At 35.1% G+C, this 19,070-nt stretch overlaps 1 protein-coding gene across 1 annotated transcript in view; it reads right to left on the minus strand.

The window, feature by feature from the left end:
• Positions 1 to 5,558: 5,558 nt before the first annotated feature.
• LOC107678651 (nuclear factor 7, brain-like) overlaps positions 5,559 to 19,070 on the minus strand; it is a 40,342-nt gene continuing 26,830 nt past the window's right edge. The window contains exons 2-7 of the mRNA XM_016474004.1: positions 8,960 to 9,405; positions 8,590 to 8,685; positions 8,285 to 8,515; positions 7,806 to 7,828; positions 7,587 to 7,705; positions 5,559 to 6,286 (exon numbers count right to left, since the gene is read on the minus strand). Coding sequence (XP_016329490.1) covers positions 5,706 to 6,286; positions 7,587 to 7,705; positions 7,806 to 7,828; positions 8,285 to 8,515; positions 8,590 to 8,685; positions 8,960 to 9,405 — 1,496 coding nt within the window. The 3' untranslated portion in view covers positions 5,559 to 5,705. The remainder of the gene's footprint in view (positions 6,287 to 7,586; positions 7,706 to 7,805; positions 7,829 to 8,284; positions 8,516 to 8,589; positions 8,686 to 8,959; positions 9,406 to 19,070) is intronic.

Raw genomic sequence — 19,070 nt, forward strand, 5'->3', positions numbered from 1 at the left:
TGATTGATAATGATTGTTTTCTTTCCTTATAGGATTTTTCTATTGCTAAATGTAAACATTTATGATTTAGCAGATGCTTTTAATTCAAAATGATTTACAGTAGGCTACATCACCATAACCAGTTTAAATGTGAAGTCCTACTGTATAATACCTTGTGATCAAATCCTGTGTGTAATAAAAAAGTAATGGATCATTGCCTCATAAGCGAATGTGCATTTATTGACATTATGAGCACAAAACACTGAAATTGCCAAACAAATACCAAAAGAAGCAACACCCTCTCACTTTCATATGAAGATTGAAAGAGAAGGCGGGATTTGTCTTTGGGATGGGATCATATTTGACACACAGATTTCTAAGGCTTCTAAATTATCAACATGATCAAAACTTTGCTATTAAAAAAAACAAATAAATAAAAACTTGCTGAACACAGTTTACTACATGCCTTCTATCATCCGATTGATTGTTTCTTTTTTTAGCCAGTAAAAGGCCTCTTGGTGCATTTGTTAAATGTGAAAACTTTAATTATGTTAATAAAGTAAGCATAACTTTTATATTATTAGCAATATTTAAAGGTGAACACTGAAAACGTAGGCTGATTATCCAGACTTTTTTTTTCATGTTCAAATCATATTCAGATGTATCAAATATGATCAGGCTTTTGAGGAATGTTTTTTTTTTGTTTGTTTTTTTCATCTCTCAGTCATCACTATTCAGGGCCGGATTAATATAAGGGCTAGGCGGGGCTGAAGCCCCAGGGCCCGCGTATTGAGGGGGCCCGACGTGATTGGCTGTGGAGGAAAGGAAAATTAGATCTAGAATTGATTGGCCATCGGGAGCACCCGAGCTTTTCCCGGTGTGCCAATTGCAGAAATCCCACCACGCCCCCACATTAGTGTCTGCGCTATTTCAGTCCAAAAGATATGAGCTATAAAAAATGCCGTTGTACTCGTTTACACTAGAGTTGCGGTTATCGTTTAATCGCCTCGGCTTTACTGTAGCGCAAACAAACACTGAAAGCCAAGTGAGGAAACTTGGCTTTTCATTAAAATTCAAGTCTCTTCACTAAAAGCCAAGTGATGAAAGTTACCTGATTAAACCGCGCAGCGCAAGAGAACAGCTGGACCACACCGGACCGGTGTCTCCTGCCGGTGTACCGTAGCTCGACGCTTTCGCCGCTCTACTGAAGTGATAATAAGCAGCGCTTGCCCATTTGAATTCCTCACAAGACACTTATATTTGAACAGTAAAGTCTCTGTGGTGAAGCTAGCGGAAACCAGATTGAATGGCACCGACCATGTAAACTGAAGTGTAAATCTGTAAATAAGCAATTTAATCCACAGCACCAGGTTATTTAACATGCATTTACTGACACTATAGAAATATGGTTAATGATATTTATTATTAGTGTCACGAAAATTGTTATAGGATACTTATAGTCTATTAAATATTGGTTCAAATAAAGGCAATAAGTAAATTTTATAAAGTTTACTAATAGGCTACTATAGTTAACTCTAGATTCAAGAATTAGCTTTTCATTAGGGCAACTACAAAGGACAATTTAATAGTTCTAAGAAACGTTAATTGCAGAAAAATATGAATTCAAGAATTAAGAGCCTGCAATGGAATATTAATATTGTTAAATGCATTTTAAGTATTCAAAAATATCATTTGTTTTCGTCCGTTATTTATTAATAAATAATTTATTCCAATTAATTTATTCCCAGCAAAACATTTATGGGGGACTGTGTGGGCCAGATGGGCTGACTTTTAGCACCAGTCCAGCCCTGATGATTCTCCTCTTCTAGGGCCAGAAAGATGACCTTCTAATAATAAAACTGTTTAAACTAAACTTCTAAAGAAGTATATGCTCAAAAGTTGTTGCTGCTTCTGGAAACCTGTTTGCTTTGAATTCATATATCTGGTGTTAATGTATTTATGTGTTGTAGCCTGGAATATGTAGTGTGCATACACATTGTATATATGCGTGTTGGAGATTTGATATAAAAATTTTTTTTTTTTTTTAAATACGAATTATTCCTGTTGTAGACAACGTTGTGGCACCAAGCTACTATAAAGGGGGCCCTTGGGTTTGCTATAGCCCCAGGGCCGTATGCGTTCTTAATCCGGGCCTGACTGTATTGCATTGCATTATATGTTTTGAAACTACAGAGCTTTGATCATAAAACTAATCATTAAATATAATCTTATTAAGACATTATTGGGAGATAGGCCTATAGAGTGACGACTGATAGCCTGTTTACAGTATAGCCAATGCATTTTCTTAGTCGATGCATTTTGCTGATGCTGTTACCAATTATCTTTTTGACTTACATTACAAGCTATCAGAATTTTCTATTACTTGCAACTACATAAAGTTGCGTGTTTTTGCTCAGTTTTGGCCTCTGAATAAAAGCACTGCTTCTAGTTATTTTATCAAGTTGTCAGTTGTGATCGCTAGAGGGAGCCAGACACCTATATTGTGCGCCATAAAGTACAAGATAAACATACCATTTCCCAGGAATTTTACTGCGAAGTCGCCCTGTTCGCTCGTCGATTTGAGGGTTGATAACAGTATGGGATTTTGCATAACTGACGATACCATGAACACCACCAGACCTAGCAGTGTGCGTGTTGCTTTGGAAACTTGTTTTCCCAGAGCTTTTGGAAAATATATAGGCTATACAAGATAAACAAGTAAAGAAAACAGCTTTGCTCCCAACCACTACAATATGGAATTTTTTATGTACCGCAATGTTCTTCATCAGTAGCCTATTTTTGTCGTGTTTTCCGGTGCAAATGCATAAAGATTAATACAAATGTCTAAAAGATCATAAAAAAATTATGAGAAACCGATCAAAATTAAGCAAGTTTATAATTAAAACAAGAACAAATATCTGCCAAATGGGCTCAGAAAAATTTGACTTAATTTTGTTACATTTTGTAAATATATCATAACTTTAAAATGCTTAGACATTTATACTGGAAAACAAGGCAAAACACTGACGAAGATATTATTTTTTTGCAGTGTATTTAATATTTAATACCATGAATTTGTGGAAGGGTAAATTAAGACTTTTTAAGATCTGCAGAAACCTTGTATATAGTTTTGTTTCATAAAAGCAATAATTCATATTTCCAAGGCTCAAAACTCATAACCTGAAAATATATTGTGCACCACAGTAAATATGATTTTTGGATTAATTAACGGGTAATACATCTTTGGCATATCTGTATTAAATTCTATTTTATTTAGAAGATTTATTTTCAAGTTAAAGGAATATACAGTATATATATATAAACTAGTGATCATCTGGGAATGTTATAGGGATTGATAAAAGTGATTTTTAAGTTATTGTTTTTCTATAGTGCTATTTGAAATTCCAACAATACCTGTTCTGTAGGTCCTGTTTTGCATGATGCTCAAACATTTACAGCTATTTTTCAAATGCCTCACATGATAGTACTCAGTCATTAATAGCTTGTTTTGAATATCGCTGTTACTGGCAGCAGTTACAAATGTACGCAGTAGTTCAGAGGAATGCCTCCCTGGCATTTACACAACATTTTTGTCCGTCTCATAGGAGGAAATCAGTTAGAGGCCATCACAGATGCTGAGATAACATGTCAGGAGTCATGCTCTAATTACTGTCATTGTAGCCACTGTTGAGTGCAGTGCACCATAATGTAGAAGCTGAATGCCAAAGACTGTGGTTTCTAGAGAAGAGCCAATGAATAATCAGTGACCTGGACTATGCAGATTTGAATATAGCTGAAACCATGAGGAAGACTTCGCAGTTTAATCATTGCTTAAGAACAGTTAAGCACACACAAATTAAAAAAGCTCCAGGGCATTTTAGTATAAAAAGAGGAATCCAGTGCATGCAAATCTGGCACTGAAAAGGTGCTCGTCATTAAAAGTGATGACTGTCTCATCTCCTAGAGCGGCTGATGGGGCGACTGTAACACATTTGTGCATTTTCCTTCATAATTCACAGCCTACTTCTACCCATCATCGTTTGCTATTAGAATAATTCATATGTGTCAATAGTATTACTATTACCCCTTTAAAACATACTCTGTTGTTTCTAAAGCATCTAAATGATCAACATGATAAAAACTTTGCTGAAAGACCTCAGCACACAATCTACATTCCTTCTGTCATCTGATTTGTAGTTTATACTATTTTTAGTAAAAGGCCTTTTAGTGTAATTCTAAAATGTCTATTTTCAGGTCAATAAAACACAAACGACATAGCTTTGATAATAAACTAAGCATTTAATTATCATCTTACTGAGACATATTATTGGAGATTAGTGTGATGACTGATATTTATATCACTTTATGTCAGTCTGTTATACTGTTATTAGATCTTGTTGATTTACATTTCAGGCTATCAAAACTTCATCTTTTTTTGTTTTGCCCATATAAATATCAGCATCTGCACCAAATTGCTCAGTTTGAGCCTCTGAATAAAACTGAGGTGTTTTTGCTTTAGTATGATCTCCATATTCTCCTATATCATATATGAGGCATTAAAGCCTGATGTATAAAATATGATACTCAACAAACCACATATGCAAACCTATTTTTTTAAATATATATATATAAAAAAAAAAACTTTAGGCTATTAACACACTTCGAATAATTGATCATTTAAATTGAAATCCCAAACAATATTATTGCTTAAAACTTGCTTAACTGCTAAACACTTATTAATATCGCTAAACAGCTTTTCTTTTCTTTTTATTCTTTATTTCTAATATGTCTTTAAAGTAAAGTACTAATTGTGATCTACATTACTATTGGAAATGCATTCAATTCTTTTGCACTGAAAATATATCAATCAGCTGATGAGTCACAAAACTAAAAACATTGAGTCCCATTAATTAGATACTTAACAGTATATTTTTATACTTATATAATACTTTATGTTTTAATCATCCAATTTTCCAGTTTATCATACTTTTGTGTGTGTGTGTGTATTTCATAACATTGTTACAGTTTCCCTGATCTCGCAGACAATAAATCTTGTATTAGCTGGCAAGAATCTCATCACATCATGCTTTTGTTTCTTTAATCAACAGCCTGGTGACAAAATAGATTGGACAATAGATCAATTCATTTTTCAAGGCTTCATAACTTTATAACCACAGAAGAAAGTACTAAAAAAACATTCAGTCTGTATTATTCTGTATTTATAAATACAGAATAAAAAAACCAAGAGAGTGTACTCTTTGACACAGAGCTATGTATGCAATGTGTTCAGTGTTTTTGGTGGGAAGGGTCTTCATAATTACAGGCATAGATCATATGTTACAATTCACAGCAGGATTGTTTGTCATGCTACTCAAAAAAAAAAAAAAAACTTCACAGTTAAGCATAAATATCTGAAATAATAATATTTAAATGCCAAAAAATAACAAGACAACATCAAAATGCACTGGACAACTAAAGTGAAAATACATCACATAATTAACATAATCTCCGGAGTGCTGTCTTATGATTGTGTGTGTGTGTGTGTGTGTGTGTGTGTGTGTGTACTATTTTTACTTCTTGTCAGTGAAAGTAAAAAAGAAACTAATTATCACAGCAGATTTCACAGTAATGTCTTTTCACAGTAATCCTATGGAAAAAAAAACTCTATTCACTTTTTCCATTAATTTTCTCTCATTCATTTTCTGCGTAGAAAATGAACAGGATTTTTACTTCTCTATTTTGTTGGTTAATGCAGAAAATCTCTGTACCTCCAGTCCTGCTGGAGCCATTTCCACCGGCAAGATGCGCAGAGCTTGAGACGAACACACGTTACAGAAGTACGGAAACACTTTCTCGCTAAAAGCATGCGTGAAGGTGTGGAGATGCGTGTTGGTGAGAGCATTGAAGAACGACACTCGCCCTCCGTCCCAGTCCAGCTGGACTCTGACACGCTGGACCTTCTGTTTCACGGCGAGCGGCGAGAGAAACTCCCCTGAAAGGCCTTGTCCGTATGCGCCATTGTGAAAGCCGAGGCGCCACAGACCAGAACTGGGCAGATTGTCTCGAGTCCGGATGGCAGACTCTGAAATCACTCCTAAGGCCCAGGTGGTGTTGTCACCGACCTCGACGTCCCAGTAGTAGTGAGTCCCAGAGCTGAAGCCCTCAGAGCCCAGGACGCTCGTATAGCCCTCACCTTTGTCTGAGTAATCCAAGGCTTGTTGACTCCACTGACCAAACCTCACATCGCTCAGATTGTCAGATAGATGCAGGCATGGGTGAGCGGTGTTGGGGTCGAGGACAACAGGAACTACAGATGGAAGAGGATGCCATGGCATTTGCTTGTCACATAAATTAAATAGGTTTACACTATATTTTAGATTACACTTTACACAGATTATGGTTCCAACAGGGGGTTTTCATACTGATGCAATAGAAGAACCATTGTTTGTTTCATAAGAACCATTCAGTGAACAGTTCTTAAAAGTAGCTTGTTTCCACCACAGGAAAAAAATAAATTAAAAAGGTAACTGCCATGGAAAAAAGGTCATTGTGACTTTTTGTCTCACAATTCTGACTTTTTTTTTTCAGAATTGCAATATGTAAATTCAGATCTGCACGATATAAAATCAGAATTGTGAGATACCATAAATATAAAAATAACTCTGAGAGGGAAAAAAATAATAAAAATCACAATTAGGCTACCTTATTATTCTGTGACAAAAAAATTGAATTGTAAAGGCTCGTTCACACCAAGGACGATAACTATAAAGATAATGATAAAGATATAGTTCTAAAAATCGTTCTCAGTATTAAATAATAGCAGAGTCCACACCACAACTATAACGATAAAGACAAAGAGAAACGATATAGTTGGAATCCCTTTAAAAACAATTTTTTTTCCAGCTGATGAACGATAAAAAATTGACAGCCAATCAGAATTCATCTTGTTGTAACGAGCTCGAGAATTTAAAGTGTGCGCTTGGAATAAACAGACGATATCGTTCACTGATGTGGACGCTAATATCGTTGTCTTTATAGTTATAATTATTGGTGTGAACGGGGCTTAAGATGTAAAAGGTCAGAATTGCGAGATAAAATAGTCACATTACCTTTTTAATTATCTCAGAATTCCGAGTTTAAATCTTACAATTTTGACTTTTTTTTTTTTTTTACAACTGTGAGATATAAAGTCAGAATTGTGAGTTTATAAACTCAATTCTGAGAAAAAAAATATTTTATAATTGTGAGATATACACTTGCAATTGTGAGAGAAAAATCACAATTACCTTTTTATTGTAAACTAAGAATTCAGAGAGAAAAAAATAACAGAATTATGAGATACAAACTTAGATTTCAGAGAAACTGTGAGGTATAAACCTAATATTGTGAGAGAAAAAAAGTCTTAATGACCTATTTTATTTATTTAGATTTATCCCATGGCGGAAATGGGTTTTCATAAAATAACCATATAAAATATTTTTTCTTAGTGTGAATGGCGTTTTAAAAATCTAAAGAACCTTTTTCCACAATGAAGAGCCTTTTGTTGAATGGAAAGATTCCATGGATGTTAAAGGTTCTTCATGGAACCATTGATTCATGAGACTCACTGTATTGAGCAGCAGACTTCATTTTCTGCCATACGCTGAACTTCAGATTTCCCAGGTGCTTTGCCACATTGATCAGCACTTCTGGGAGCTTCTCTGGACAGGGACTGGTGCACTGAGAGCTGGAAGAACATCCTCAGTCAGTGCTCAACGTTATTTTGGGTCCCAATCAAAACAGACAGGGTTAAAAAAAAAAAAAAAAAGAGAGAAAATCACACTTACCTTTCAGGTGGGCCTTTGTACTTCTTCAGATGGATGTACATGGAAATGACCAAGAGACATTGTAATTAAAAACAAATCTCATAATCAAATAATCATAAAAGTTTATAATTATAAATTGATAAATGCTAACAAATCAGCATTAAAATTAGCATTAGAGTGATTTCTGAAGGATCATGTGACACTGATGACTGGAGTAATGATGCTGAAAATTCAGCTTTGATCACAAGAAGAATAAATTACATGTAATTATATTCAAATGTAATAACATTTAAATAGAAAACATTTATTTTAAATTGTAATAATATTTCATTATAATACTGTCTTTATTGTGCTTTTGTTCAAATAACTAAATGATTAATATTTGACTATTAATCAAATAAATACGTCTAATAAATAAATGTTCAAATATATTACATTTATATAATAAAAATAAAAAATTTGAATCCTGGTTAGAAAGAATAATAAATAATTGGTCATACCAGCAGGAATGAGATGTTGTCGGTCTCTATCTCTTCCTCAGTGATCCTAATTCTTTCTACCAGAGATGAGAGTTCACTGTTAATTCTTATCATCTGCTCCTCTAACAGCTTCCTCTTCTGCTCCTCTTCCTCCTTCAGAGCTGTTTTCCTGGCCGCCTCTTCATCACGCAAAAACTGACGAAGCTGCTCAAACTCCTTCTTAATATGTGCCTCTGTTTGCTCAGCTTGATTCTGTAACACATTACAAAGATAAAAGTTACGTAATTGTTACTCATTTCTGTAGAACATGCAGCTGCTGATTTTACCTTGATGTGTTTCACTCGTTGATTACAGATTAATTTTTCTAATTTTAAGAGTTTGTGCTTCTCTTGCAAAGGCTTCAGGCTTGTTTTGAACACCTCCTGAAAAGAAACATGGAAATACAATTTATTTACAATATTCAGGGCTTACTCAAAATTCTAACTGTTTTAAAGAATTTGCACTGTTCTTAAAAAGCTTAATGACTAAAAATTTAGTACAAAATCTGTTTTTTTTTTTATCTATATGTGAAATTTCTAACTGCTTATGAATGTCTGTAAGTTAAAGTGAAATGATATGCTCTTAAAATATCTTAAATTAAAACTAAAAAGTAAATGTAAAGTAATATTTTTCTAAAAAAGCAGTTGGATAATGTACCTTGAGAGCCACTGCAGCTTCATCCACAGGTCTGAATGTGTGTTTAACATGCATGTCGTCAGTCACACACACGCTGCACACGAGATGCTCGTCCTCCACACAGAAGAGCTGAAGTTTCTCTCCATGCGCACTGCAGAATAACTCGGGCTCTGCTGACGCAGTCTTGCTTCTCTCCTGCAGGAAGATCTCACACAGGTTCTTCAAAGCGCGGTTGCATGGAGGACGGTCCATGCAGAAGTCTGTCCGGCATACAGGGCATATCTGTGAGCCGCTGAGCTCCCAGTACTGATTCAGACAGGCCCAGCAAAAGCTATGAGAACACAGCAGGAGAACGGGATCTCTGAAGATGTCACGGCAAACAGGGCACAGAAGGTTCTCCTCAAAGTGAGACGGCCGGGTTGCCATTTCGTCGTGTTTTAGCTGGTGAGAACTTGCTTTTCTGTTCACTGGAGTGTGGAGGAGAGATTCAAATACAGCTGAGCTGTGATGTCACTTTGTAAAAAAACGAGTTATGCTGGTGCATAAGGTTTCCAAAGAATGGCTGAATGTATCTGTGTGAGTGCATGTCTGCACTGTTTGTGTCTTTCCTTGGAAAGATAGACATTAAAGATTACAAAGAATTTGTTTTCTGTTTTCCTTTTCGATCCCTTATTTGGGATTCACTGGAACAGCATGATCTACAAACGAATCAGAACCTTTTCCTGGTTACTTTTTTGGTTTCATTTTGAATTACAGAGTATATTTAGGTTAGAAATTACCAAATGATGGAAAGACTTTCTTAGTTCTTGGTTAGTCTCTATCTGTGTGAGTTGACATGCTGTAAATACTGTAATTTGATGCCAGAGGGGAAACCGGAAACTATGAGTGCAGGTGAGAAAGTGCAAAAAATGCAATATATCTCCATATATTATGGCTGTACATGACAGTAACAAGTGTATGTGTGTGTGTGTGTGTGTGTAGGGAGTGAACTGACGTAACAGGAGCTTATATGCAAATTAATATTAACGTTAGCAAACTATGCTAAGTTGTTCACCAGAGTATAGGCTGTATGTAAAATGCAGTATAAAATGTCATTGTGTGTGTGTGTGTGTGTGTGTGTGTGTGTGTATATATATATCTATAGCCTCAGGTTGTTGTCACATTGTAAATCACTTTGGATAAACATCTGAAAATGATTACTTGTTTTTTTCTAACTGAATATAAATCAGAACAGTATATTTTACAGTGCATCTGGAAAGTATTCACAGCGCTTCACTTTTTCCACATTTTGTTATGTTACAGCCTTACTCCAAAAATGGATTAAATTCATTATTTTCCTCACAATTCTACAAACATTACCCCATAATGACAATGTGAAAGAAATTTGTTTGAAATATTTGCAAATTAAAAAAAAAAACATGTACATATGTAGTCATAGCCTTTGCTCAATACTTTGTTGAAGCACCTTTGGCACCAATTACAGCCTCAAGTCTTTGAGTATGATGCTACAAGCTTGGCACACCTATTTTTGGGCAGTTTCTCCCATTCTTCTTTGCAGGACCTCTCATGCTCCTTCAGGTTGGATGGGGGTATTTCAGATCTCTCCAGAGGTGTTCAATGGGTTTCAAGCCTGGGCTCTGACTGGGCTACTCAAGGACATTCACAGAGTTGTCCCATAGCCACTCCTTTATCTTGGCTGTGTGCTTAGAGTCGTTGTCCTGTTGGAAGATGAACCTTCGCCCCAGTCTGAGGTCCAGAGCGCTCTGGAGCAGGTTTTCATCAAGGATGTCTCTGTACATTGCTGCATTCATCTTTCCCTCGATCCTGACTAGTGTTCCAGTTCCTGCCGCTGAAAAACATCCCCACAGCATGATGCTGCCACCACCATGCTTCACTGTAGAGATGGTACATGGTTTCCTTCAGACATGACGCTTGCCATTCAGGCCAAAGACTTCAATCTTTGTTTCATCAGACTAGAGAATTTTGTTTCTCATGGTCTGAGAGTCCTTCAGGCGGGCTGTCATGTGCCTTTTACTGAGGAATGGCTTCCGTCTGGCCACTCTACCATACAGGCCTGATTAGTGGAGTGCTGCAGAGATGGTTGTTCTTCTGGAAGGTTCTCCTCTCTCCACAGAGAAACGCTGGAGCTCTGTCAGAGTGACCATCAAGGTCTTGGTCACCTCCCTGACGAAGTCCCTTCTCCCCCGATCGCTCAGTTTGGCCGGGGGCAGCCTGCTCTAGGAAGAGTCCTGGTGGTTCCATACTTCTTCCATTTACGGATGAAGGACGCCACTGTGCTCATTGGGACCTTCAATGCTGCAGAAATTTTTCTGTACCCTTCCCAAGATCTGTGCCTCGATACAATCCCGTCTCAGAGGTCTACAGACAATTCCTTGGACTTCATGGCTTTTGTGTTCTGACATGCACTGCTAAATGTGGGACCTTATATAGACAGGTGTGTGCCTTTCCAAATCATGTCCAATCAACTGAATTTACCACAGGTGGACTCCAATCAAGTTGTAGAAACATCTCAAGGATGAACAGTGGAAACAGACTGCACCTGAGCTCAATTTTTAGTGTCATAGCAAAGGCTGTGAATACTTATGTACATGTGATTTATTTATTTATTTTTATAAATTTGCAAATATTTCAAACAAACTTCTTTCATGTTGTCATTATGGGGTATTTTTGGGTAATTTTGAGGAAAATAATGAATTTAATCTATTTTGGAAGAAGGCTGTAACATAACAAAATGTGGAAAAATTGAAGCACTGTGAATACTTTCCGGATGCACTGTGTATGATATTATATACATATACTCTGACTCTGACCCTCATGCTTTAAATATTAAAAATATCAAACTAAGTGTAAAAGTGCTTTAAGTATTACAAATATCAAACTAAGTGTGAAAACTATTAGTTCACATGATCAAAACAAACATATTGACTGCTCTTACAACCACATAGGAAGCCAAACAAACATACAAGACAATTAATTTAAATGACCAAATATTAGTGTTAGTGTTAACTCATTTTATATTATTAATTTATCTGTGCGGCATTAGTTATTAAATGTGAAATAATACCTCAGGATTTTTTTAGGAAAATAGGCTAGTTGAGAACTTTCTTCTACTTTATCTTAAGCAATTTCTTAACTTCTTTCTCGAGAAGATGTTTGTGAATCCAGCCCCAGCATTCTTAAGAATTCTTTTTTTTTTTTTGCTGTTTCTTCTTATTTTCTAACTTATGAAAAAAAATTAATTTGATTCATTTTACAACCTCAATTCCAGAAAAGTTGGAATGTTTTGTAAAATGCAATAAAATCAAGAATCTGTGATTTGTTAATTCTCTTTAACTTCTGTTTAATTGACAAAAGTACAAAGAATGTATTTCCAAAGTTTTCACTGACCAACTTTAATGTATTTTGTAAATATAAACTATACATTTTGATTTTGATGACTGCAACACACTCCAAATAAGTTGGGACAGAGGCAAAATAAAAGTGAAAAGGTTATAGAATATCCCAATTAAACTGTTTTGAAACAGTTCACAGTAAGCAGGTGAATTGGTATCATGTTTGGGTAAAAGGAGCATCTTTGCCATCAAATGAATATGCATGACCTCAGATGGCATTGCATAAGAAGCCGTCAAGAGAGCTACTCTCAGACAGTCAAAAAGACAGTGCATGGAAATGTGTGCTGTGGTCAGATGGGTCCACGTTTCAGCTTGTTCTTAAAAAACAAATCAAATTCTCAGTCCAAAGCGACCATCCAGATTTTCACCAGAGACAGATGCAAAAGCAAACATCTGTCATGATATGGGGGTGCATCAGTGCAAACAGCATGGGTTATATGTTCGAAAGTACCATTGACATGGAGGCATATATTGGAGGCATAGATATGCTGAGCATCTGAAATCTTGTATCAAGCGAGATTGGACAAGGATTTTTCTTGCAAAACTTTACCAATTACTATCCTCAATTCCCAAACAATTGAACATTGTAATTAAAAGGAAAGTTAATGTGACAGAGTGACTTGCCTCCATCAAAATCAAAATTAGTTTATATTTGCAAAATAAAATTCAGTTGGCCAGTGAAAACAATGGATTTTTTTTCTTTATCCTTTAGTCAATTAAACAAAGGTTAAAGAGAATGACAAATAACATATTCTTCATTTTATGGCATTTCACAAAACGTCCCAACTTTTCTAGAATAGGGGTTATACATCTGTTTGGAATTGGTTTTAAAAGGCCAAATAATGCTTCAAGATTCTTCTGAAAGCAAATTCAGGACTGTTTTCTTCTGATATTCTCCTGATTTTGCAGCGCAAATGTAAGCTATTTTTTGTGAATGTGCGAGACTTCTGGTTCATTAGCCGCTAGAAAATAACTAGAAGAATAACAAAGTGCACTAAACGCTAAAAATGAATACACTACAAACCAGTGTGTTTATAATTAAGACAATACATTCAAATAATCTGATAATAAATACCAGTTTTCAATGTACAGCTAAATATAACTGTATGTGAATGACACCGGAATCCTCGCACGTTCAACCTTAGCAAACGCCACAAACAATCAAAATTAATAATAAAGAGTTTAACTCCATGTCCACTAGAGAGAGCCATTGCATTGGCTATAGACTGATTTGTTTTGAAGCATGTTCTCGTTTAGACATTTTCCATCAAGCTTTCCAGCTGTGTATTGCAGGACTAAACGTCCAGAACTTCTTCATCAAATAGCTATGATATATTAAGCATGCACCATGTTGCATATTACTTCAGGACCTCGTAAACCGCCCTTGTGAAATGGGTGTATTATCTATGATGTAAAAGGAACCAATTATCAGTGACATTTAACCTCCGGGGGTGTGATGGCACTGGCAGAGGAAACAGGAAACAGATGTAATTAGTGGCACTCCAGAGATCCCTGTGTTATTTCAACCCATTTCAACTTGAAAGCTGTTTCCTATCGATTAACACGCCCGTCACTCTTGTGTTTAGGGCAGGCTGAGAAAAGAAGTGCTGTTTTATTTGTGTCTGGGTGCTAGAAACACTTACAGCTCATTGCTCACGTGTAGCCAAACTACTTTGACTAAACTAAACTAAACTACATAAAGTCTTATTTTCACAACAAGCCTTTTCTGGTTAAGAACTGAGTCCGTCTGGTTGTCATGTAAAGTTATCAGTCACAGTTTGTGTTTTTACATGATGCTTTTTAATTATAATAATTGCAAACTGTATTTTCTTACTTTCTTTATAGCTTTTGGGGTGAACTATGACCCTGACATTCTGAGGGTTAAATTGGACCAGGGCATCCAGGGGTGAGCCCCGGCATATAGGTTTACATTGGTACAATTTTTTTGTGAATGTGTGAGACTTCTGGTTTATTAGCTGCAGTAAGTAAATAGTAAATGCTAAAAATGAATACACTAATACACTGAAATGTATTAAGCCCCAGATACAGATCCCCTGTAAAGACCTCGTCTCAGACGACCACCGGGACAAGACCACAGGAACCAGATGAGTCCTCTGCACAATGTGTTTTAATTAAATGTAGCTAAAATAAATTGTTTGCAACCACTTACCTTAAAAAAATCAGTATAATTTTTTTCACAAATCAGAATGTACAAATCGGAATGTACAGTACAAATCAGAATGTTTATAATTAAAACCATACATCAAAATAATATCATACAAAATGTAAAGTAAAATGTAACATAATTATCATTTTTATTAATAGTTACTGCAGAATTTTTCACACTAAAATTCTTTGGTCAGATGACTCAATTTGGAAAGTTGGGACAATATTTGGACAAGTTTTGAACAAATTCTTGAAGTAAGTACAATTAAGTACTTGTGTTAAAACATGTTTAGAGTAGGCTATACTAAATTAACATAGGCCTACAGAAACTTGTAAACGTATAAATCAAACTAATAAAACTGAGTGAAATCATAACAATAAATACCATAAGTAAATAGCATGCAAATGCATGTGTAAGTCAGTATACAGTACATGTAATACTTTATGGATGCATATGCACATGTTAGAAGAACTTTTATGTTTAGACAGAAATTAGATTTTTTTTTCACCTCACTGTGAAGCCAGATTCTTCAACAGTACAATACTGTAAATTGTTAGAGACTGTTCTGCCCTGAAAATGACACAACACTGAGGCCATGTGCTTCACTGAATCACATCATTACAATGTGCTGACAGTGAGGAGCAGGTCAGGGCACAACTTCATCCAACAAGCTGCTCAAGACTGACACAAATGCTAAAGTGCTAAAAGTGCTAAAGGAAGCAGCAGTATTACTAGCGCTTGGACTTAAGAGTCAGTGACTTGAAATCCTTAAGTATTAAGCCTAACTATTAAACTCTGACAGTTAGTTAATTTGCACCGTTTGTGCTATGAACATGAGAAAATCTCTCACACAGAGAGACCTGAGCCATAGCTAGAGACCAGTGGTGTGCAGTCGTGTTTCTGAAATGAGGAAGCAAAATCCTCAAGGTTTTTTCATGTAAATTTGTGTGTTACGCTTAATGTTGACACATTTTTCAGGTTAAATAAACATTAATACAACCAACAATCAATACATTTCTATTTTGTATTTATCATTAACAAAGTAATAATGTTCTATTTATTAAAACAGTATGTTTCTCATCAAGCAAGTTTGACTTAATTAGGCAAAACGTAAAATGCAATGCACAACAATGATGATTGAGAGATGAACAAATAAGCATTCTTCATGATGAAGATTATTTTTCTAAAAAGTGATGTCTGGATAATCAAGTACACCGAAGTTGCTTTAGTCCAGCAAGTATTCATCCTGAAATATTATTAACAATATAAATGTTATTCTAATGTTTACAACAAAAGGAACAAAAGTGTATTTCCAATTTAAAAAGTTTTAACAAATTGACTGCTCACTAAAAAAAAAGGAAAAGAAAAAACCCCCCAAACAAATCTCAAATGAATCTCAAAGCCCAGTCGATTCTGCAGTCACACTGTCCCATACATGGACAAAATATTCAGCTTGTGCCGCACTAATCAGACTAAATGTAATTTATCATTGTCAAATACAAAAGAATTTTTCCTTGGCAATCACACTAGTGTATATAAAAAGCATAACCTGTTCAATTGTGCGTAATATTTTTTTCAGGAGCCTGTCTGAGTTCTCTCTCTCTCTTTACTAATGTATAGATCCAAAACCTTTCCAAACATTTGTTTCAGCTCACTAATCATGCACAATGAACGCGACTCCACTCACCAAATGCGAACAGTCATGAATCAAAATGGTTTGATTTATAGATTTATGGTTATAAAGGTTAGTAGAGTTGATTACACTTCAGATCAGAACAGATTCTTTGGTATTGAATGCATTCATTTTAAGGTTCACTGTGGGAATGGATTTTATATATATAAAGCATGCATATGTGATTTTTGTTGAGTATCATATTTGATACACCAGGCTTTTATGGCTCATATAGTAAGATATAGTGAGAATATGGAGGGAAAACAGCTCAGTTTTATTCAGAGGCCCAAACTGAGCAAAACTTGCAGTTTGGTGCAGATGCTGATATTTATATAGACAAAAAGCAGGATAAAATATTGATAGCTTGTAATGTAAGTCAATGAGATCTTAATAATATAGCAGATACCTTACATAAAATTATATAAATATCAGTTGTCACTCTATATCTTAGTAAGATGATATTTAAATGCTTAGTTTTATTATGAAAACATATTGAGAGATGAGCAAACAGACGTTCCTCAGAAGCCTGAATGATCATATTTGATAATTGCATTTGAATATGATTTTTCTAAAAAAAAAAAAAGACTGAATAAGCAAAACTAATTCTCTTCAGTCCAGTGTTTATTTTGAAATACTACTAACAATATCGAAGTTATTCTTCTGTTTACTTGATAAAAGTCAGTAAAAAGAAACATGGAGCACGAGCTGAAGATGCACGTTTGTACAATTATACTAAAATATAAAAAACGTCTAAAATATCAATCAGATGACAGAAAGCATGTCGTAGATTGTGTGACAGGGTTATCAGCAAAATTTTGATAATGTTCATCATTTAGAGGCCTTAGAAATGTGTGTATCAAATATAATACAATAGGGTTAAAGGGGTCATTATCAAATTTTCCCTGAGGTTTTGAAACAAAAGAGTATTTTTAAATTTAGTCCTGAAATAATCACATCCGTGTGACCTTAACAGTTCGAGCATCACAATGTAATTTCAGGCTTTGCAAAGAGCTTGTTATTGAAGGATGGAGCAGTTAAACACTATACTGGATCCGACAGCAGAGCGTGGTTGCTCATTTCACATGTGAAAAGGGCATTTGTATAGAAGTCTAAAAGGCACAGCGGCCAAAAAAAGGCAAATTTAAATGTAAGGGGCAGAGAAAGAGTGCAAAATGCTGATGTAAAACTAAATTATGAATTACTTATTAACATTATAAGTGGTTTTAATTTTTAGAATTTTTAATGACTCCTAAAATTGCATTAATTTATACAAACACATTATGACCTATGACATTTTGAGGCCTGATTTTAATATTCAGAATTTGAATCAGATGAGTAAACAGGCATGAGAATGTGGATTCGTCTGGTTGGAGAATCTGCGTAACACCTGCTGCCTCTCTGACAGTGACCCACAGCGAGAGTCAGAGCGCCTGTCATCCTCAATACAACACACACACACACACACACACACACACACACACACACACACTCCTCCAGATGGTTCAAGAGTGGGCTGTGGACACACATCAGTGTGGAGAGAAGGAAAGAGAGAAGGATGAAGGAGCGATCGAGGCACTGGAGGAAAAAAGGACAGAAGATCAGGGAGATTTCACAAAGGAGTTGCAACTATTTTTACACTTCCTGAGGCAAAAAAGTAAAAGTGAGCGGTTCTTGTCTGTGCCACAGTGTGTTGTGGGTGGTCAGAGTTGCTATGCACTTGCTACATTGTTCTAAGTGGTTGGTAGCAACATGACATCTTTCATAACCGTAAAACAAACAGGATAAATTAGGAATCACATTTACAGTTAAAGACCCCCTTTGGTGACTGCTTACATGTCTGTCTGGTGTTTTTAATATGCTTAAAGGCAAACCGTGTGCAAAATATCAGACAGCACCATTACTGAGCATCTTCCCCTAATATTGCAGTGTGCCAAAAATGTGGTCTCCACTGTTCAAATCACTGAAACTACCAGAAACAAATGAGTAAAAAAGATAAAGAGAAAATTAAGACATGCACATTTAAAACAAACACTCAAAAAATGGCAGATGGGTAATGGGTAATTGACTGGATACTTCAGGAAAGTTGACCTGCACTGTGGTGTGACATGCGAAATTCCATCTAGAATGATTTCAAATAGCATTCTTTAATTATTTTATAATTATTAAGCATGCAGTTTCATGAGAATATTGACTAAGAGACTACATGGAATTCTCTTGTATTCTTATTTGTTTTAGAACATTTTAAATACATTTTAAAATACATTATTTATTTATTTTATTTTTTAATTGTTAATTTTATTTCTTATGCATTGTTTTGGTTATTTTATGATTATTTTTAAATCTTATGTAAACCTTTTTTACCATTGTGTATTAAATGTGTTATATAAATAAATGTGACTTGCCTATTTTGTTTTTTTTGTTGCACTATAGGATTACAATGAACTAGTGAAGACTGAAAAAATAAAATAATATGAATGAATGAATGGAGACCAACTATAGACACATTTTCATACATTTTAAATACATTTTTAATATTTTTTTTATTTTTTACTTTTTAAATGCTAATTTTATTTCTTGTGCACATGCACAATCATGCAGAATCTGTTTCGGTTATTTTACGATTGTTTTTAAATCCTTTTTATATAAAGCATTTTGAATTACCACCATGTATGAAATGTGCTTGTCTTGTTAATGTTAACTATAAATACAAGCTTGATGTTAGAAAAAGTCTATTGACATGTTACGTGTCATTTACCCACATAGACGCACAGGTTTTGGATACAATTTGTCTCTAAAATATGGTTAAGTAGGTACACAAACACATATGAGCGCCAAACAATCACACACACACACACACACACACACACACACACACACACA

Source organism: Sinocyclocheilus anshuiensis, unplaced genomic scaffold, assembly GCF_001515605.1.
Source record: "Sinocyclocheilus anshuiensis isolate Anshui unplaced genomic scaffold, SAMN03320099.WGS_v1.1 scaffold877, whole genome shotgun sequence".
In the NCBI taxonomy this organism is placed as follows: domain Eukaryota; kingdom Metazoa; phylum Chordata; class Actinopteri; order Cypriniformes; family Cyprinidae; genus Sinocyclocheilus; species Sinocyclocheilus anshuiensis.